The sequence below is a fragment of the Perna viridis genome, chromosome 10 (genome assembly GCF_037379345.1).
Source record: "Perna viridis isolate PV_CMFRI_1.1 ecotype Kerala chromosome 10, ASM3737934v1, whole genome shotgun sequence".
Lineage (NCBI taxonomy): Eukaryota > Metazoa > Mollusca > Bivalvia > Mytilida > Mytilidae > Perna > Perna viridis.
Genome location: NC_142454.1, coordinates 41738561 through 41761846, shown reverse-complemented (window position 1 = coordinate 41761846; position 23286 = coordinate 41738561). Strand labels below are relative to the sequence as shown.

The 23286-nt window shown below is 34.3% G+C and overlaps 1 protein-coding gene across 1 annotated transcript; it reads left to right on the top strand.

The window, feature by feature from the left end:
• The first annotated feature begins 8870 nt into the window (after positions 1-8870).
• On the top strand, positions 8871-21766 carry LOC148605943 (uncharacterized). Its single transcript, XM_088549684.1, has 2 exons — positions 8871-9082; positions 17392-21766. Exons 1-2 carry the CDS (start codon positions 9069-9071, stop codon positions 19310-19312), a joined length of 1935 nt encoding a protein of 644 aa, XP_088405810.1. The 5' UTR covers positions 8871-9068; the 3' UTR covers positions 19313-21766.
• The last annotated feature ends 1520 nt before the right edge of the window (positions 21767-23286 follow it).

Genomic DNA, 23286 nt, shown 5'->3' with positions numbered 1-23286 from the left:
GTATGTATGGAACGCCATTACTGTCTTTCTGGTCAATTATATTTATATGCGGTGCTGTTTTCTTTATATCCGGTACTTTCTTATTTATATGCGGTTGTATTATCTTTATATATGTATGTAGTGAACCAAACTTGATATTTAATCGAAGATATCCCATGGAAGCCAACAGGCTTTTTTCCCAATGAGGTCCCCAAATGAAAAAAATACTCAGTTCTAGGTTAAAAAAATAAAAATGAGCAACATTTAACCGGCGCAATACGTAGAAAATATAAAAGTATAATACAATAGATTATCTTGAACATTATATACATGTATTTCATTTTATCAAAAAGAAATTATTTTAATTTACTAGATTTAAATTTTGACTTCTTTTATACAAACGATCGCTTGTCGATAAATTGTTATTGGCTGTAAACTGAAAGGTACGTCTACAACATACATATCCGCCATTTACACCAAATCACGCCGAATCTGGTGGAAACTGGTTTACGCTTTTATAATAGATAAAGCTACAGAGGATACCGGATTCGAAGTCTACAGAATCAGTTATAAATATATGGAAATACATGTAAGTCTCCGAATATTAAAATAACCGAAATGCTTCTACTATAGGTACATTGTACCATTTAAAAATTTCGGACAGTATATAATCGAATCAAGTTTCTGTTCCTTGGCTCCCACTGCAATGTCATCCGATTTGACGCCTGCAGACCCCAGTTGACCTCGATGTAAATAAAAAACTTTTCCGGAATGTGAAAGTCATCTACATATATACAAATGGTTGACAACATCAATGAAGTCTGGACATAACTTACATTCAACTTACTGGCAGTTTAAATAAAATTAAAACTACTTTATACACACCCTGTACTGCCGCTACTGCAAACCCGTGAAAAGAGTAATCAATGGAACCAAGACTCTAGCGGAAATCAATAGAATGTAATCCATGCAGGGAAAAGATCAGACATGGAAAACTGACACACACAAGAAAGAACATAACCAAAATAATACGTAAAAAGTAACAAAAATAAATGAGCAACTCGACTTCACTAAATAAATATGGGAGTATGGAACATGTGCACCGGTAGGTTAATCGGTTTCTGCTTTTCACTGAGCTGCTCATAAAAACCAAGTCTATTCGACGAACAATGACGCGTTGGAACAAATCGTTTTTCATTGTGCAGATGGATACACCGTAACGAAATAGTATTTTTGTGCATAACAAAAGGTAGTGTGCGCATAAAAATAGACATTGTATACATATCATGGCATTTGTATGAGGAGAGCACTATACAATAAAAACACCGAATGCAAACACTGAATCAGTATCATATATTTCCAATAGTCCATGGGCAGGGAGGGTTCACCGTGCACACCCCCCCCCCCACCCCATCAACCCCCTACTCATCAACTTCATGGTGATCATGTATTATGGCATTTGTATGAGGAGAGCACTATACATGTGAATAAAAATACCATATACAAACACTGAATCAGTATCATATACATTTGTATTACCAAACTTATGTTTCAGATCTTGTTAATACGGAAGCCCGTTAGTACCATGTGAAGCTCTTTTTTTTTATCTTGTTATAACAACTTAACTAACTTGTTATAACAACTTAACTAACTTGTAATAACAACTTAACAAACTTGTTATATCAGCTTAGCTAACTTGTGATATCTACTTACTAATTTGTTATATCAGCTTAGCTAACTTGTGATATCAACTTACTAATTTGTTATATCAACTTAGCTAACTTGTTATGTCAACTTAGTACATGTATATAAATGATTTAAACGGCCACATCCCAAAATAATTGCATTAAAAATGGACCGAGAAAGGATATGCCGCTTTTATTTTGACCTTGGATTTAGATATTCTGAAATATTAGAGTTTTTAGCACAACACCATCATATTATTATAGGTATGACAACATTGAAGAGAATATTAAGAAAAGATGGCTTATTCAGACGCAAATTTCGAAATGATATTCTCGAAGTAGCAGAATTTATCTAAGAACAACTAGATGGTGGTAGTTAACTAGGATATCGCGCAATGCATTTAAGATGTATTCACAATGGAATATGTGTCTCAAGGGAGGCTGTGAGTATTTTAATGCAAATTTTGGACAAAAGGGCATCGAGTTTCGATTAAAACGTCGCCTCCGTAGACGAAAGTACTTTGTATATGGTCCACACTTTTTGTGGCATGTAGACTCATACGATAAGCGGTATCTGCATAAATGGATGTATTGACGGATTTTCCAGAAACATAATATGGCTATGTGCAAATCAAACCGGCAGTGACCCCAAAGTAGTTGCAGGGTACTTCATGGAATCAGTAAGCAAAAGAGGTGGTTGTCCACATCTTGTAAGAGGAGATATGGGGACTGAAAACGGACATATTGCACAAATGCAAGAATTTCTAACCAATCGCGAAGAGAGTTTTATACATGGTAAAAGGACGGGAAATCAACGTATTGAAATGCTATGGAGTTTTTTTTTCGAAGGCAATATTCACAGTTCTGGATAGATGTTCTTTCAGCCCTTCTCGATAATGGGCAGTTTAGTTGGAACCATGTCGACAAAAATCTGATGCAGTTCTGTTTTCTTCGTTTGGTTCAGGTAACTATAAATTTACTGTTAATACACGGCTTTCACCCTATACTAAGCTATTGTCAAGAGTTTCATAAGTTATTTCGTACATCTTATCTTTTTCATCTACTGAACAGAAATGTGCGAATGATAGTTCCTCGTCATTTTTGGATTTGCTTATCTTTAAAAACCTTAAGCATGCATTGTGGTTACCAACAATGTTTGATGTTGACATTCCGTTCCTCGATTCCTCGACACAATGCAACACTTACTGACCACCATTTTCACGCAGTACAACTGAAATGATTTCACATAATTGGACGGTATCAAAACTCAACATTCAGTTCAAATAGCCTAAAAGCATTAGAAACCCCCTCTTTCACCTTTAAATAACTTTAAAGACGAATTTTATTGTGTAAACCTGCTAAAGCATTGAGGTGCGTTTTTTTTTAATCTGATCATTATATAACTCAAAATCAGAAAAAAAAATCATTAAAACCTACAGTTATATGTAAATGTAAAAGGCATGTGTACAATTTGAAAATAGACAGTAATTATATTGTTATCACACTGTAATCTTGTTTCAGAAAGATATTGACCGCATGGTTATTGAATGGAACTCGCATAATATCAGACCAACTAAAAATCAGAACTGTCCTGATGGTAAACCAAGTGTCATGTATGGACTTCCTCACTTGTATGGTACCAGAAGCTATTTGAACCACGTCCAGCCTGTTTACATCGAAGCCTGTAGAGAAGAATGCACATTTCGGGGACAATTACCATGTGAAGAGGATTTTTATGAACTTTTTGATATATATGGAAGAATTAAATAAAGGATTCCCTCAAACTACAGATGATGCAGTTGAACTGTATATGGATATTCGACATCAACTGTATATTGATTTATAGTTGACACGATATTAAATACAATGATTGAAAGGCCTGGTGTACAGCTTTGTTATCGTTTGTAGAAAAAAATGGGATAAAAAAGAAAAAAAATACGAAACACAAATCAACTACAAATTCCCCGCAAGAAATAAAAAAAAGACTACAATGTTTATTATCTGAGTTTACATATTTTTTTTCTTTTTAAGATATAAATAGGAGATAAGATATGTTTATTGCATGTTACACCTTTAAAAAGTAAAAACAAGTACAAAAATATGAAAATAAAAAAGGTTTCGAACATTTTGAAACTTTACAACATCCAACATCGTGATCTGCGAATCCGGCAAAAATGAGATTTTCCACATGACTTTTGTGTATTTTTTGTCGCCAAAGTCGATTTGTATGTATCGCCTATGCGAAAATATGTATCTAACTATAGCATTTATATAGTTTTATGCAGTTTGCACATCGCTAATGATGGCTGCTTACGGATAAAAAAAAAACTTAACTTGCGCGCTTTTAGTATCCAGGGTTTGGGGAAAAATGGAAGCTTCGGTTTGGTCAGTTTTTGCCTTTGTTAGTCATCATAAAGCTACTGATTTTTTTTACAGTTTGGCATGTTTCTATCGCAAGCAAGTCGTGGTCTTACGTTAGCCAACAGAAAAACTGCAGATTTTGACTTGTTTCATGAGCAAAAAAAACAGAGAAAATACATGATGTATTACGTATCATTGCACATTGCTTTTAATTTTGGAGAAATTTCGTGGATGTTTTTAATTTTGCTAGACTTGTCAATGTGTGTACATAATGTCGAGCACCTATTCGTTAGTAAAGACACAATGACGCTTTTGAACCTAGCATATTTAAACTTATACCGCAGAGCATTTTACAGAGTAATTCTTATACTAGTATTAGAAAGGATATTTGGTAACGACTGTATTTTTTAGTGTGAAAAAAAATATGAAGCTTTCCATAGCTTTATGATGACAAACGAAGGAAAAGACTGGCCGGAACTCAATCACAGCTTTCCGTTTTTTCCAAATACGGAATTCGGACTTGCCAGCGCCTGGCTTTGGTATAGTGATATAATAAAAGCCCAGTACGCCAAGTTAAAAGGCAAAAATCGAAACACATAACATAAGAATTAATGCATTATAATAAAAGAGTGCCTGAGTACTTTCGGAATCTGGTACAGCTACTGTCACTTTCAACAATAGTAGTTAAAATTAAACTTCTGGCTTTTCACAACAGTTTCCAGGCAAAGTGATGAAAGTAAACAAAAGTACAACAAATTTCTGCAATTGCCCATTTTAATTTATATTATGAACAGAGTTCGCAACACCATTTGACTTCTGTGAATATGTGTTTTGTTTGTCCTGGGGCCAACAGCAAGATGGCAGACAGCGCCTAAGGTCTACGTTGAGGGCTGCTTGCTGTCTTCCGTAGAGGATTTCAAGTTGTTGCTGGTTTGTGAAAATTGTGTCACGTAAACTTATTCCATATCTCATTGACATGAGGAAAACGCAGCCTTAAAAGCTCGCGAAGATCTATCAAACGTATAAAACATGAAAAAATGCATAACTTACTTTTAAGGGTCCCTAGCACCTACAAGGTGTCATCACACAATTTTTTACCTTGAAAGGGTCATAACTCTTACAAGGGTTCCTCTGATGACCTCGACTCAATGACACTTTAGTAGAGCTTTTTGAATTGACCATTTCAGCAAGCAACAGCTTCTCTCTATCTGCAATAGTTTTCATTCTAGTGGGCAAAAATATGATTTTTCGCCTTTAAAGGACCATAACCCCTTAAAGGGTTAATCTGATACTTTTGATCCAATGGACATTTTTGTAGAGCCAATTGATCTGAACATTCAAGCAAGCAACAGCTTCTCTCTATCTGCAATAGTTTTCATTCTATAGGGCAAAAACATGGAAAAAATGCTATTTTTGGCCTTAAAAGGGCCAAAACCCCTATAAGGGGTCTTCTGACAACAACAACCCAAGGTTCTTGTAGTAAGGGGCAATAACGCCAATAATGGGTAATCGTACAACTTCCAGCCAAGGTTGGTTGCTTCAGATTTCCTCTATTTCTCTTATAATTTTTGAAATATAAGCAAAAAACTGTAGTATGAACCCCCTGTTCATTTTTTAGCCATGGTGACCATGTTTTTTGACAGATCAAAAATTAAAACACAACTTGTATGCAGGACACCCTACGGATCAACCATACCAAGATTCATTCATTTCTGCTTGCTAGTTTCAGAGAAGAATATTTTTGGAAAATTGTTAACAGATGAAAGTCGCTGACAACCACAGATGACAATGAATGCCACATAATAAGAAGAGCTCACCTGATATACCTTCTTGAGCTACAATCAGGAAACTTCACCCACCTATGTTTGTTGGACTGTTAATTTTTTGCACTAAATGCCCCATACAACCACATAGCCAATAACAATTGTCCGGCCTCAGATCCCTCAATCTCATTAGATTTCAGATTTCACACAATACGTATGCTATGCTGTGGGAGTTTAGAAGGTCCCTGGTAAAAATATTGTCATTTTTTTTATCAGGATATAAAATAATTAAAACTTTGTTGAAATGAACTTTGTTCTTCAAAGCAAGTTTACATGATTACAAAAAACTCTTCGAAAGGCAGCTTTACAATGAAGTGCATACCTCACTGAAAAGAATTCTAAAATTAATTTTCTCATTGAAGACAAAGTTACCATGAATAATGTATCCCTGATTTCTTAACAACTGCAGTTGAACTAAATTAAAATCTAAAGCAATCTTTATTTAAATTTCTAGTACTTGTAGAACTTTCAACTTAATCACGATTAACTTTGCTTCTCCATATTTTTTCCAACAAATTCAGTTTTACCAACTTGAAATTTACTTTCTACCTCATGTTTCTTATCAAAGGCAGTTCAACTAAATTTAAAGCAGTTCAACATGAATTAAAATACAATTAACACTGTTCCTCAGTTTTCATATCTATCAAAGACATTTTAACTAAAGTATCAAGCTGTTCTACTAAATTTAAACAAATCTTTGACCCTATATACCTTAGCTAAGTTGATATAACAAGTTAATTAAGTTGTTATAACAAGATAAAAAAAAGAGCTGCATATGGTACTAACGGGTTTCCGTATGTTAATAACTTAAATTACGATGGACAGATTTTTGATAAATCACTGTCATAGTCATACATAAAACTAAAAAAGAGATGATTCACGTACCAGGTTTTGAAAGGTGGTTCCATATTAAAGGGGTTCAAGGCAAAATTGGGATTCGTAGCAATTATTTACTTTTTCGTACATGTATTTTACAAGAAATCATCAAAACAATTTAACAAAAGGTAGAGGAGTGAGGTTATCATGTTATGTCCTCTGTGTTGAAACAAAACATAAGCTAGCCTAGGCATTGGTGGCAGGAGCATTCCGACGAATGTTTCAAATCATGTACATGTATGTTATTTTTCTTCTTTTTTTACGAAATCCGTTGTATTCTAGTAAATAGTATAAACGTACACAAATGCCAGGACCAGCTATGAAATCAAAAACTTGACAAAACATCAAAGTTGTTAACGTTATTGTGCTAATAATTTTCCTACTGATATTTGGTAGTATGCATGTAGCTACATGTAGGTATTTAGTTTTGTTCTTTTTTATCAGAGCATCAATCCATAAAATAAGCACAAGAAAAAGCAAAAGCTTCAATAGTATGTAGCAATTCATTTTTTTTCTCTTTGCGCATAATCAATATTGCGCGCGCAATAAAAATATTTTGTGAGCACATTTACGCCACAAGATAATTATTTTGTGCGCAAAATACAACTGTTTTGAACCCACAAAATAACTTTTTATATCTTTTTTATTATTGTTATTTTTTTTTGTGTTTGCCACACAATACAATATTTTTCTTTGTATGTCCCTATTTGGGCTCCGTAAAAAAATAGTCTGATTTCGGAATAAAGTAGAATCATATGTTATCACGAATCGATATGATTCATTCAATGAATATTTCAGTCGGGAGTATTTATGGATACTATCACGTCCATTTAGAGATGTACAAAACAGAGTTACAGCGTGTATTTTGTATATATACAAATACATTTATAGGCATTGTCCCTTTGTGCTAAATGTGGGATAATCGATGAGCATGCGTGGAGCATCCTCGATATAGAATTCCACGAGGAAAATGATTTTGTTCTTTCCAAACCTATGAACTTATGACAGCAAATTAAGTGTAAGTGTTTGTAAGAATCATGCAAAAATGGGAATAATCAGAACCACGAATGTCAAAAACCCACCGGTCCGACAATGTAACATCACAAAATGATACTTTTTTTCTATTTGAAAAGACCATTTTTTTTATCTAAGCATCATTTGCCTTGCGAAGAAATTTTTCAATAGAATTTTAGAAAAATGAGGTTTTTGACAGAGTTATCAGACCTTGAAATGTCCATTTTCAGTGCATTGCACCCTGCCACTAACAATCTATTGAAAAAAAATTAAGCTAAGCCAGTGATGCAGAGATCAAATAATGGTCTTTTCAAATAGAGAAAGTATCCTTGAGTGATATTACATTTAGATCAGTGGATTTTTGAGATGCATGTTTCTGATTTTCTCATTTTGCCTGATTCTTACAAAAACTTTCACTTACGATATATCATTTTTTTGGTATTAATACATTAATTCGCTCATGGGGTCTTCTAGTCGTCATTTGTTTACATATTTGTGTATAATCTGTTTCTTTATTTCTGTTTCAACATGGGACTTTGACCTTTGTGAACTGAGTTTTAGGTGTGCTTGGTTATGAATTATATTTTTTCCACGGTTGTCGAATTTAAAAATGGGGATGATTGTGATCCTGCCAAAGTACTTAAACCCTGCCACAATATGTTTGCGCCTGACCCAAGTCAGGAATTTCTTGCCTGTTTTCGTTTTAACTTTCAGTCTACTTTTATGTTGCTGGAGTTTATGGGGTAATTATTTCGCTTTAAAATATGGTTTTGGGGCCAGTTTCAGCATGCCTTGTGGTTTGAGAGTTTACTTACTTGAAGACCCATCAGTTGCCTTGAGCTGAACTTTTTCATTTCAGTGGGGTTGTTGTCTCGTTGACATTTTCACCACATCCACCATCCTGGTTACATGTATATGTAAAACATCAACAAATCTGCATTTTAAACAGAAAATAATTGCTATGATATGTAAATGTATATAAACTAACATGTAATTTTTCTGTCAGATTTTTGAATGTGTGTGCCGTGATGAACATGATAAATACTCTACTGATAATCCATGTGATATTACACTTTAAAGAAGTCATACACATCAATACGCTTCATTTCCTCTACATTTAAAGACACCCTTTTCGATTGAACACGCATATATACAAGTATTTAAAAGAGAGAAAAAATTGCATTGGTAATTAATGTACAAAACTGGTAGAAGTAAATCCTATCAATGATTCGATACACCGCACTACATTTATGAATTAGTGCAAAGTTATCCCTCAAAGCAAATGAGAAGAACGTGGCAGGAAATTCGTTTTTAGCATTTGGAGGTAGAAATGATGCGTTGCAGGTAGGCACGATTATCATAATGCAGATTCCTAAGATAAAAATGTAGACATTAATTTTCTTCTACCCACGTTTCAATGAAAGCTGTCACCCTTAACTTAATGGCATGCAACTCCTTTTTATGTTCAGAAATGAAATTTGATCAGTGTATCGATTTGAATTTGTTTGATTATTGGTTTATGATAACAATGCAAATACATTTTTATCATGACATGATTTAGGTTTACTGTTTTATGAATAAAATTTCACAACGCTTATTCTATTACACAACATTTTCATACTAGTTATTGCTACGAACAAAAGTTAAATAGATCGTAACTATCATCAGGTGAATATAATACATTTTTAAAATACAGGAAAGTGCAGTAATTACATGTGTATTAAATTCAATGTTGTTTTTTTTTTGGTCAGATTTATCCTCATTGTTAGTTGACCTGGCCATAGGCCATGTGAGCTATTGCCATCACTTCGCGTCCGTCGTCGTCGTCATGAACAATTATACAAAACTCTTCTTCTCTGAAACTAGTTGACTGATTAGAACCAAACTTAGTGTAAATGTCCCTTGGAATATTCTGCATAGAATTGACGTGGGAATTTTTGATTCGTCGAGAAACATGACCGCTGTTACTAAGAATAGAACATAGGGGTCAGGCAGTAGTTTTCACATATTTCTCCAAAATGTTTAGGTTTTACCAAATTCTGACTGGGTAAAAGTGTTCAGCATGATAAGATCTATCTCTGGTCAAATTTTGGTTTTAATCCGTTAAGCAATGTTGGCGTTATTGCTCTTTTTCAACGATTTTTGCTATTTTTAATTTTATTTCTTTCCAAAAGTTTCTCCTCTGACATTATTTGATCAATTGGAACCAAACTTGGTACGAATATTCCTTGGTGTATCCTGCATAGAACTGATGTGGGGATTATTGATCCGTCAAAAAAAAAATATGGCAGCCGTTACTAAAAATAGAACATACAGTGTATGGGTCAAACAGTAGTTTTTCGCATATAACTCTAAAACGATTAGGTTTAGCCAAATTCTTTCAATAGCTGAAATGATCCTTATTATGAGGACTACACAATTCTTTAGGGATAAAAGTTGTCAGATGAGGTCTCACTAACCACTTCTAAAGTTTCCATTACTTTACATGTTAAACAAGTAATTTTCAATGTACCACTGTAAATGCCCAGGACAAATGATACCAGAAAGTTGCATACCATTGCGAAGCTAGGAAAATAAGGCTTTCAAAATCATTATTCTAATGGAACAATGACCATAGAAATTCTTCACAAAATTTACTTGAATAAAAAATACTTAAAATCGACATTTTCACCTTTTCTGCTAACTGACAACATGGAGGCAAATTACTCACACATGTAAACAATATTCATACTCGTTTGTAGTAAATTACAAATATGATTTTTAAAGTACACATTCTCAGCTTTATTTTAACTACTTTTGATCAGAATACACACAAATAATGCACTTACAGTGCATATTTCTAGGTTTCAGTGTGTTTTTGGTACTATATAGGGCGTGGCCATTTGATCCAGAAGTGGTTAGTGAGACCTGACTCCTTGTAAGAGTTATTGTCCTTGAAAGGGGAAAAATGACCTTTTTTTTAGTTTTTATTCAATATCTTGAAAACAGTGATAGATTAAGAGAAACTTTCATTTGTTGAAATGATCCTTACGATAAGCCCTACCAAAGACTTCTTGAGCCAAAATTGTTGTACAACTTCTTGTTAAATTTATTGCCTTTGAAAGGCAAAATTCAACCAGGTGGGCGATTCAGGCTCCTGGGAGCCTCTTATTTTATTGTTATTTTTATTGTGTATAACATACATAATTTGTCAGTCATTATATGGCTATGTTGTACCTAGCAAGGAACTTTAACTCGATAAAATTGCATAAAACACCCGTCCGACAAAAACATCCTGTTTTAGTGGAGGATTCAGAAATTTGGAATGGTGGGAGGGGAGATCCAGAAAAAAAGGGGCTGGTCCCAGGCTGTGATCTGCTCTATTTGCTGAAACATTTTTGCACGAAATTATTTTTTTTCTAACAAAAGAGGGGGTCCAAGCCCGGAACCCCCTAGATCGGCCAATATATTTAATAGTATGTGAAGTAAAAAAGAACATGTTTAAGCCGATGTGTACACATGGAACATTTCAACATATGTTTTCACGCGTTGTAAAACATTTTGAAACATAATGATATGTTTGTGACCAGTATGGCAAAAGTATGTTTTTTGTACTTTGGAAAATACCTAAAATCTTACGTTTTCAAAAATCTTATCAAAACCAGACTGTTTTCATGTATGAAAAAACAAGAGAAATAAAATGCATCGCTCAACCATTTTAACAATTTGTTGTCAACTGGAATATCGATTGCCTTAATTGTGTACTATAACATATACAAAATTATTGATTACTTTTGAACAATAATAATGCTAAAACTTTTCCTTTTTGGTCTCTTAGAGATGGCTCCTTTATTCTATTTATCGCTATTTTTCTGCATACACCCGTGTTCTACCAAAACATGTTAATTCATGAAAGAATGTAAAGGGCGGGTTCGAAAATTTTGATAACGGCGAAGGGAGGTTGAGCCGGGCGCTATCCAGAAATGTATATAAAGGGGTTGGTTCCAGACTACCATTTCTCAATTTTGAGCATTTTGCACAAATGCGATTTATAACATTTTCCAACAAGGGATGGTTCCGACTACGAACCCACCCCCCTGGACATACTACTGCATCTCTTTTTTTGTGACATGTGTAGTTGCATAAATGTTTACATAAGTCGAGAAAATATTTTATTTCAAGAGTCGCACTAAGCGTTAGTCGCTCAAATGAATTCGAAAACTCGCGAAATCATGCGCCATGCGTTATCGTTGTTTCAAGCGTTTGTTGAGTACATGTATTGATACGGGTGGAGGACGCTTACCCTACCGGTGCACCTAGTCATAGTTCCCTGTTTTAGTGGAGTCCGAGTTGTTTTTTTACTTTTGTTTCTTTGGACGTGTTATTTTGGTTATTTCATGTTCTGTGTCTGTTTTCCATGTCTATTCTTTATTCGTGGGATGCATTCTTTTGAGTTCCACTGAAATCTTATTTCCCATAATTACATTTTAGACACATCTTTGATTAGAAAATTTGAAAATATGATAAAAAGCTTGCTCAAAGTTAGAATTAATATCGTCAAAACATCCAAATAGAGCACAGGGTCGCAAAATTTACGAATATATACATATAAATATTTAATTCATATTTAAAGAGATTAATTTGGATCGATATTACAGACGATGAGAGCATATCTTTTTTTTTAGGTTTTGACATGTCAGTTAATTGTTAGTAGTCTGTTTGTGCATTTGTGTAACGTATAATCAGTTTCTTTGTTTATGTTTTAACGAGGGACTCAGGATTTTTTTTTTACTGAATTTTAGGTATGTTTAATTGTGTCACATTTTTCCACGCTGGTCAGTTTTAAAAGGGGAGAGGTGTTGTGATCACGCCAAAGTACTTTAACCCCGCCGCATTTTTTGGGGGTCAGAATTTCGGTTCTCTGTTTGTCTTGTTTCGTTTCTACTTTCAATTTACTTGTATGTTGCTGGAATATATAGAGGCAACTATTTCGTTGTACCTTTTATAAAGTTTTGAAGCTACATGTAGCTGAAGCCTGCCAAGTAGTGTACATGTTTCCTCGTCGTTCATTGAAGACTCATGGTTGGCCTTGAACTGACATTTCTCATCCCGGTGTGGTTGTCTCTTTGACATATTCATCATATGCATTCTCATACATATAAATCGTACTGGTTATGAATTTCAAATATGATCTTATGATATGGTATCAAAAGAGATTTGCGTTCACACAATCTGGGTTTAAACAGCTTGTGGTAACAGCAATTATAATTAAGTTCCAAACATATGAAGTTAGGTCTGCTTATTTTTCCATACAGAATGTGTCGAGAAAATCAAACTTCCAGATTGATCTTTACGGTTATGTTTTGTGAAAAACAAGTGTATTTTTTTTCGAAAGTACTGTGAAACCTAATCTAACCGAACTCCATATTGTGCTAAGCGATTGGTTCTGTGAGAAAAGGTACTCAATTTAAATTAATAAATATAGATTAACAATTTTAATTACAGAAAAACCTCTCTTAACCGAACCCCTTTCGGTCGGTTTTGACAGGTGTACAGTGTATCCAGGTTCAAAATACATTCAAACCGGCACAATGAGACTTCAAAAGATGTCTGGTGTTGACAGGTCTTTGGTTAATTCAGGGTTCGGTTTGGACAGGTTTTACTGTATATTAAAACTGTTTTGAGGTGACCTATGCAGATGTCTGGTATTGATAGATGTCTGGTTCCAATTAAGTTCGGATTTCATAGGTTTCACTTTACACTCCTCTTAACATAAACGAGTCATTCGCAAACACTTGCATTAAACTCGTCGATACCGTAATTCTTAAAAACTGGTGGTCATTCGCAGACATTCATATCGATTCGGGAAAGAACAAAAAATCGTAATTGCATAAGGCTGTACGTATGGCTTCAATTTATATAAGTAAATCCAATCCCATTGAAAAAATCATTTATTTACCGTTCGACGTACAAAATGTACATCATTCGTAACTAAACCCCATATACATTTGTTTTCATAAAAAAAAACTCAGGTTATCGTAAACGATTCGTTAACTACATGTAGAAGCTTGGACCAAATCGTAGCAATTCGCATTGAAGTCGCAAGTATTCGTAAACATATCGTATGTTTTCGTAAATTGTTCGTATTTAACCGTAATGGATCGTAAACTGTTATTGTAAACGCTCTCTTTCATTCTTAGCTAATCGTAGTGATAGTTCAAACTTGCCACCTAAAAAGCGTATAAGTACTTCTACGTCAGAACTTCCGTAACGACAGTTTTGTGTGTTGGATTTTTACAAAGAATCTGGTTTGTTTTTATCAACTCATTTAGTATAATCCGTTCAGAGCATAGGCACCCCTTTTTAATGTAAAATTTGTCATTTTATGTGTAAAATTAACAAAAAAAATTATGTTCGAGCACCCCCTTTTTTCTCAGGAATCCTGGCTGGCACCCCTCCTTCTCAGAGTGTTTGGATCTGCCCATGTAGGATATTGCATTCCAACCATTAGCCTGACGCACAGTTAAAATAATATCATAGGACATAAATGTAAATTATGAAAACATGTATGTACATGTATGCACATGCTTCAAAGTTCAAACTTCTCAGTTATTATCATTTTTAACACGACATCCAGCCTTGTCATACATACATGTATTGGTCCGACATTAGAAAACTTATTTATTGGTGCTTAGATATCAGTACGTCCGGTTTGTGCTTGTGATATCACAAGCATAAAATAGACGGGACTCTTGAGAATAAATATGGCAATTTCTTCACTATTGTTTGTTGTATAATAAAATAAATTTGTACGATTGCTATCGGTGTAAACGAATTGATAGAACCCCAATTGTAAAAATTGCCAACTTACACTTTAAGTACCAGTCCATATAAAATTCAGACACTGCCGATGGTAAAGTGATTCATGGTGTAGAAAACCCAACGAACGAACGATGCTTTTTCAGTCTATGTATGCTTTACTTTCACATACAATGTAACGATAGATAATCATTTCTGCATTCAGATCTGCACTTTTCAGAAATCATGCATTAATTTACCACTAAAATCAACCAAATGAAACCAAATCAAGAACGGTAACTCTTGCAAAGTTTATGTACAATCTATATAATTTTTATCTCAAAAGCGCAACAACCAAATGAAAAATTAGACTGGTTATGCGATCAGTAACTGTTTCTGAACAAGAAATAAAACTGAATTCGGTAGGTGTTTTACATGCACGAATCGCCTATAGTCCATGGGCTGGGAGGGTCCACCGTGCACACCCCACTTATCAACTTCATGGTGATTTTTGGATACCTTCATACCTCCCATTACCGAATCAATTTGTTGCCAAAGAATATTCTCGGATTCGTTTTCAGTATAAGCCTATATTTGTACCCCACTGGGTCAAAAAGCCAAGATTTTTGTGACTGAATTGTTTGACCGTCTAAGTCTTCCTGGGATAGCATGTGTGAACAAACTAAACATATTTAGGTATTATCTTCTAGCAAAATGTCTCAGTTTTCCAATGATACCAAAAACAGTTGCGGTAACATTTAGAGTTTAGGGGTAAAATGAAAATAATGCACCCCTACCCCGCCGAAAAATCGCTTAAATTGGCATATTTTTCAATGTCAAAACCCCTAGAGTATTTATGCTTCAGTAAAAATTATTGTTTGGTATGTTCTGTTTAGTATTATCACAGTTAATAATTCTGGGGTTCTTTTGATGAATTTTGGCGATTTTCGTAGTCAGAATTTATCCAAAAATGTAAAAATGGGATTTTCGAATTTTCCGTAAAAGTTATTGCTCAAATGAAACGTATCAAATTTGGTAACATTCAATAGATCATTTTATTTTCTACATAAATAAACCACAAAAAACTAATTTTCAAGAAAGATGTTTCAAAAACTGGTAAAAATATTACCCCTACCCCTAGAAAACTGGTCACAGGATCAAACAGAATTCTTATTTACATCATAGCAAGAGTGTAGAACTCATATTTTAAGAATTCATAATTAAGATAAAGATGTATAAAACATATATGATCAATTCAGGCGCTTAGTTTTTCCTTTTAGAGTAACAATTACTATAAAATCGGAAAAATGGGAAATTTCAGAATTATCTTCTATATCACCCGTTATTGTTTTTTTTTTTTTTTTTTTTAAGAATTCCGTAGTTTAAACAAGCTTTTATGTGATACAGCAAATTGATAAAATGTTTAAGCTTCAAATTGAGCCTAGGCAATAAATATATTTGAACATTTTCATGCCATGTTAGGTGGGAAAATGCCACCCCTACCCATGAAAAAATGCCTCAATATGAACTTAAATGTTATTTTTTTTTTGGCAAATAAAGGGTGTACAATAGACATGTTGGGTTCTTTTATTTTAAATATCGATGTATCTAACATGTCTTCTAATTTCAGGCGCCATTTTTTTTTCAGTTTCAATATGACAATAATGAGTTTTTCATTAAAAAGGGGGAATTTTCAGAGTTTAATATTTTCTTCAATTTCACCAATAATTGTCATTTTTTTCAAATACTGTACTTCAAACAAGCTTTTGTATATTCAAACACAATTATATGGTGTCTTAGCTTTCCATTGAATCCGAGTAATAAATTTTTGAACTTTTCCAAGACCAATTAAATGAAAAATTGTCATTTACATTTTTTGATAAATTCTGACTACGAAAATCGGCAAAATGTATTAAAAGAACCCCAGAAGTATAAATTGGATAATACTAAACAGAAAATACCAAATAAACCGTTTTTTACTAACGTATAAATACTCTTGGGGTTTTGACATTGAAAAATAAGTCAATTTAAGCATTTTTTCGGCGGGGTAGGGGTACATTTTATTCATTTTACCCCAAAACCCTAAGTGTTACTGCAACAGTATTGATACCGTTGTAAAGCTGAGACATTGGGCTACGTGATGATATGTACATATGTAAGTTTACTTCGTTTGAAGAATGAAGAAGTTCGTGGAATCGAATACTCAAAAAATTTATTTTTGCCTCAACGAAGTATAAAAAGTAGCCACAAAATACAACAATGCTTCAGTGGATTTTTTGGCGACAAAAATATTCTGAAATGGGAGGTATAAGGGTACCTAAAAATCATATTTTGGTTGATGAGTGGGGGGTTATCTCGGCCCACGTACTACTACTGCCTAATTTGTATAAAGACTGCTACTTAAATATCATTAATTGTTTTATACAAGGTAAACTTATCTAATATTTATTAAGAGAAATTTATCAAAATTTTCAATGTTAAACTATTTTATTGAAAATATTTCAGTCTTTAAATTCATTGCCTGCAGTCTGTGAAACATGTAAAGATTTTTTCCTTCTGATCGTGTAACTTTACCATTTATATTAACATGGGATAAAAAGGCAGATTTGCTAATATATCGTTTGGTAAACGAGAATTTATGAAATATATTAAAATGAACAATTATTCCTGATCAATGGCAGATACATTTTGTAACTCTAAAAAGTCAGAATTTCTTACATTCAAACTTGAGATTTTTTATGAAAGTAAGGACTGGTTATAACACGGTTTGTTTAAAGAGAAGCAACCAATCAAAATCTTTCTTACATTTCATTTTAAGTCATAAGAATTATAGACAGAAAGCAAAAGATGATTTGTTTTTTTATCATATTTTGTAGATGGCTACGAGTAGTGCGTCGTGTGATGATGGTATGCTTATTATTCACAGGACTTTATAATATCTTGAATTCAATCTATCCGTCGATTACTTACCTTGAAATGACGAAAATGTATCTAGACATAAAAAAAGGTGTTGTAAAAAGTGGGACAAGGCAAAATGAAACCCAAGGGTGTATTCAACCAAAGTTTAACCCCTTTGAGCAAGACTATTTAAGGTTTTTTCATTCTGTGGAACCCGTAAAATGTTCGGATGACCCAGATTGGATCACTGTGTCAAACGAATTAGTGTTTATAACACCGGAAGCTATAAAGAGACATGGTAATATTTCATGTGATATTACTTATTATGACCGAATAAATGACTTCAGAAATACAGATAAAGAAACTGTAAAACTGACTGATTCTAGTCGGTTAAAGTTAAAATGGGACTTTTTAAAAGCTAAATGCAAGGCCAATGACGGTAAAACGTATAGTAATACGCATGCGGGTATTCGTTTTGTAAAACAGTTTCACGAGAAACCTCGAACTCTCATTTCTGGTTTAGGTTTAGATGTTTTGATATTAGGATTCGACTCAATTTCACATATGACATATATTCGAAAATTAAAAAAGAGCTATGAATATTTCACAAAGACTTTAGGAGGTACAGTTTTAAACGGCTACAACATTGTAGGGGACGGAACTCCACAAGCTCTCATTCCAATATTTACAGGGAAAACAGAACTAGAACTTCCGCCAACATTAAAACGTCAGGCCAAGAAAGAATTTGTAGATGTATATCCACTTGTATGGAAAGATTTTCAACAGCAAGGTTACATTACGGCATGGGCAGAAGACAGTCCACACATGGGAACATTTACCTATCGTATGGTGGGGTTCAATGAAACTCCTACTAATCACTATATGAGGCCTTTTCAAATTACAGCCCATTATGAGTTCGAGAAAAAAAACAAAAGGTTATGCCTCGGAAGTAAAAGGAGATCGACTGTTTTTATGAACTGGTTTCGCGATTTTTACACAATGTATGACAAATATCCGAAGTTTGCATTCGGTTTTCATAGCGAACTTAGTCATGTGGATAATAATTTAGTAGAAACAGCTGACGAAGATCTTTACAATTTATTACGCTTTTTAAGCGAGGGAAATTATTTGCGAAACACACTTCTCATTTTAATGAGTGATCATGGGGCAAGATTCAGCAAATTAAGATCGACATTACAAGGAAAGCAGGAGGAAAGACTTCCGTTTTTCGGATTTGCTTTTCCGAAATGGTTTCAATCGAAATACAAGGAAGCGTATGATAATTTAGTATCAAATTCCAATCGACTAACGACTCCATTTGATATATATCCAACCTTTAGGGATATACTTAATTATAGTGGGCCTGGGTTAGGGGATATCAATAGCCGAGGGATAAGTTTATTCAAAAATATTCCAAAATCTCGAACGTGTCAGCACGCGAGAATCGAAACGCACTGGTGTGCATGCCTGAACTGGCAGACATTAGCGGAAAACGACACTATGGTAAATGAATTGGCAAATCATGTTGTTAAAACTTTGAATAACATCACACAACCGTACAGAAACCTATGCGCGACATTAAAGTTAGAAAAAGTTTTACGAGTACAAATGCTTCAGCCACAAAGAAACTTACTAAAATTTAAAAAGTCCAAAGATGCACATGGTCGTATTGTCGATATGTCAGCCAATACCAAAGTTAGTGACATAACTTATCAGATTTCGCTCTATACTTCACCCGGAAGTGGATTATTTGAGGTCACCATCTCTCACAACGTTGACACTAACACATTTCGCGTAGACGAAAGTTCTATAAGTAGAGTCAATAAATATGGAGATGCTCCGAAGTGTATCGAAGAAGAACACGAAGAACTACGAAAATACTGTTATTGTTATAATTGATTTTCATATACATGAATAAAATTCTTGGTGAATTGATCGCTTTATCGCTGTTACTCCATTAAATTTAAGCTTGAGAGCTGAGTCAGACACCAAAGGTGACGTTTAGAATGAAATATGGGAGTTCCACAATCGCACAGATTGCAGACGATAACAGAACGTTGCTGATGACAGCATAAATTTATAAACAACGAAAGAAATGGAAAGGAACATGCTGAAATACAGTGAATGTCATCAATTTTTTTAAGAAAGCGATGAGAGCAGAAGCTAACATAAGAAGAGAATATCCCCGTCACAGAGTTTGACGAAATATCGGCAAGATTTTCATGGAAACAACAAAAGCTGGTGACGTTCTGTTGACATGGTATTCCGATTGATAATGCTGTCTTGGGGTGCTTACAATGTATTTTTATTTTGCACTTGGTATCATGCTTGGTCGCTTCCCTACGTCAGCATGACATACACATCAGATTAAAAAGTTATGCGTAAATTATTGGAACTATGAACGTGGGGATTAAAAAGTCATTTCAATTCGTTCACCAGGAAAATCTTTATTAAAACATATTTCTTGGTACAACAATTATTCACATTTTGTTTGTTGAACTGTAAAAATAGCGTTGTGAAAAATTTCCTGTATGAGGTCATCATTAGACACACCAAAGGCATTCAAATTAAGTTTTTGAACTATGGCTGATAATGCGTGTGATATGAAAAATGCCATGTCAACTTAATTATATATATATATATATATATATATATATATATATATTTAGAAACAGATACAACAGTGTGACGGCACATACTTCATCACATTCTTGTTTCATATTGTTAATCTTTAGCACACCCCTGCTCAACCTTTATCGCACCCTACTCGGAATTCTCTCTCATTTTCGGTTCGGGGTCTCTCGCACTGTTTGTATACTATAATAATTCCCTATTTTATATGATAAAGTGCATATTACATTAAATTAAAAATGAATCACATGTATGCTGTATCATCCCGAAATATATATATATCTCTGCATGAGAGTCTTTGGCACGACGGATGATATTGATCGAGGGTGGTTTTGCAATGTTTTCTCTGTATAATACCAATTTGGTGTGCAGTTGCTTTCAGTTTAGGTCAATACAAATGTTGGACTTTGTTCACTTGACTGAATTCCTGAATTACTCATATCTATTTTTATTGGACCATCATATTTGTCTTAATTATTTTAATGAGTAGTCATGGTGATCGCAATTATATACCGTATGCAAAACAATTAAGCTGTGTGTGTGTGTGTGTGTGTGTGCGCGCGCGCGAACGCGTGCATCAATAAAATCCCGACATTTTACTTTACTAGCTGACCTATTCCTTCATTCTTATGAGGCTGACTTTATAGCTGATCTGATCAGAAAGAAAGAATAATGTTTGGCTAGATCCTTCAATCTCAGTTTCCGCTATATAGATGACGTGTTATCTTTAAACAATCCTAATTTCGGGGATTTGATACATCGCATCTACCCAAAAGAACTTGAGATAAAAGATACTACAGACACTGTGAAGTCAGCCTCATATCTTGACCTACACTTAGAAATCGATGATAAAGGAAAACTATTGACCAAACTTTACGACAAACGTGATGACTTTTCATTCAGAATTGTCGACTTTCCTTTCATCTGTGGCAACATCCCTTCGGCTCCTGCGTATGGAGTGTTCATATCACAACTCATACGTTATGCCAGAGCTTGCCGAAACTACGCAGACTTTTTGTATCGCGCTAGAACTCTAACAAATAGGCTTCTGGAACAGGGTTATGTTGCTAAAAGATTGAAGTCATCACTACAGAAGTTTTATGGTCGTCATCATGAACTCGTGGATCGTTATGGTGTATCCATCAGCACCATGAAAACTGATTTATTCAACGAGTCATAGTTTTCCTTTCCTCTTTTTTCTACCCCGGACTTGACTTTTTATGAGCAACTCGGCGGGTGTTTCTAGAAAAGCAGAGGACGCTTACTCTACGGGGCACCTGGTCCATGCTCCCAGTTCTTAGTGGAGTCCGAGTTGCTCATTTACTTTTGTTCCTTTGTATGTATGATTTTAGTTACTTTATGTTCTTTTTGGTGTATGTCTGTTTTCCATGTCTGGACTTTGTCCCTGGATTACATTCTTTTGATTACGCTATAACCTTGGTTCCCTTGATTACTCTTTGGAATCTATAAAATCCCGGTAAAATTCACTTGTACATCCCAATTTCTCTTGGTCAAATAGTTGAACTAATATGTTTTTAAGCACGGAATGTTGCACAGAAATACCCAGTATTGCTATGTGCCTGCTTAGATGTCGGTTTCCGAGTTAACAGTACTTCAGTTATTTGATATAAGACAAATTTGTAGTAAGCTTGCTATGTGCCTATTATAATACTCTTTTCTATTCAAATGTATTTATTCCAAAATAAAATCGGCTTAAACTTGTATGAGTTTTATCCTAAAGCTGTATTTATCAAATTTCTAAAATGATGGATGTTACATTTTCAGTTATTATTCAGTTATTTGTGCATAGATTAGTGTAGTTACATGTATGATACCGTGCAATTATGCCCAACTGGATTAATACCTCGTAACATCAAGAAATAACCATAAAAGTGTTGGTTAACTTTACCTCTTCAGATATTGATTGGTAAACAGCTACAATGTATCATCCTAACAAGAATACGTTCGGTAGTCAGCAGAAACAACCATAAAAAAAAGTTCCGCAACAAGAAATTTACACCCATTTGGACCAAAAACAAAAAAAAACAAAAACAAAAATCGACAAGAATTAATTTTCATCATTGAAAATATACAGTCGTTTTCAATGCATTCCTTTATTTTTGTCCTGCTTCATGAAATATTCTTAGAAAAGTTCGGGAAAGGTAGCATGCACTGACATGTACTTACGCGTCTCTTCGCTGTTCCACTTGTGTTGAAGAACCAAACCTGTCTTGTAAATAATAGCACAGACGGTATTGTTAAAATCGAAGCATGTTTTTTTTCTAATATAGGGAAGCTAATCATATTTGGAATATCTGTATAGTTGTCAGTTGCGTTTGCGTCAAAGGTTATGTGTAATATATTCCCACCATCCATAGAGAACTGCTTTCATTCCAAACTTTATACCTATTCTTAATTGCACCCGCTTCATTCACAAATAATATAGCCGGAGCTGCTCGTAAAGTTAAATATAAGGGTTCAAAAATAATGAATCTCTTTGTGTTCATTTCTATAGAGTAATCAAGGGAACCAAGGTTATAGCGGTAATCAAAAGAATATAATCCAGAGACAAAGACCAGACATGGAAAACAGACACACACAACCAAGAACATAAAGTAACTAAAATCATACATACAAAGTAACAAAAGTAAATGAGCAACTCGGACTCCACTAAAAACTGGAAGCATGGACCAGGTGCACCGGTAGGGTAAGCGTCCTCTGCTTTTCTAGAAACACCCGCCGAGTTGCTCATAAAAAGTCAAGTCCAATATAGGCAATGTGAATGCCTACACAATATTACTTTAAAGTGTAAGTTCGCGATTTTTACAAGTAGGGTTAAATCGCTTCAGAAAGTCGAAAAAAATATATTAATTGTGCGAAGTATAACATCGCAAAGAAAAGATATCGGCTTTTTTCTATTGTATAGAGTCGTTTCGTCCACCATTGTTTATGTTTATGACATCACAAGCACTGAGACAGGGGAAGATAACTCCTGTAAAAGTCCGACCAATACTATTATACGTCTAAAGAACGAATAATTAGTTGAACAATATTAGACCCATGTTGTCGAAATATACAAGTGTTCCCCTACATACCGTTTTGGAAAGAATGAGTGTTCCGTCCTTTTTGATGGATTTATCAGCACCCTCTCCTTTTCTGTTAATTCCTAAATTTGATATGAGATTTTCTAGGAGCTGCATTTTCGCCTAAGCAAGTGCACCTAAACACAAGTCGGCATCTAC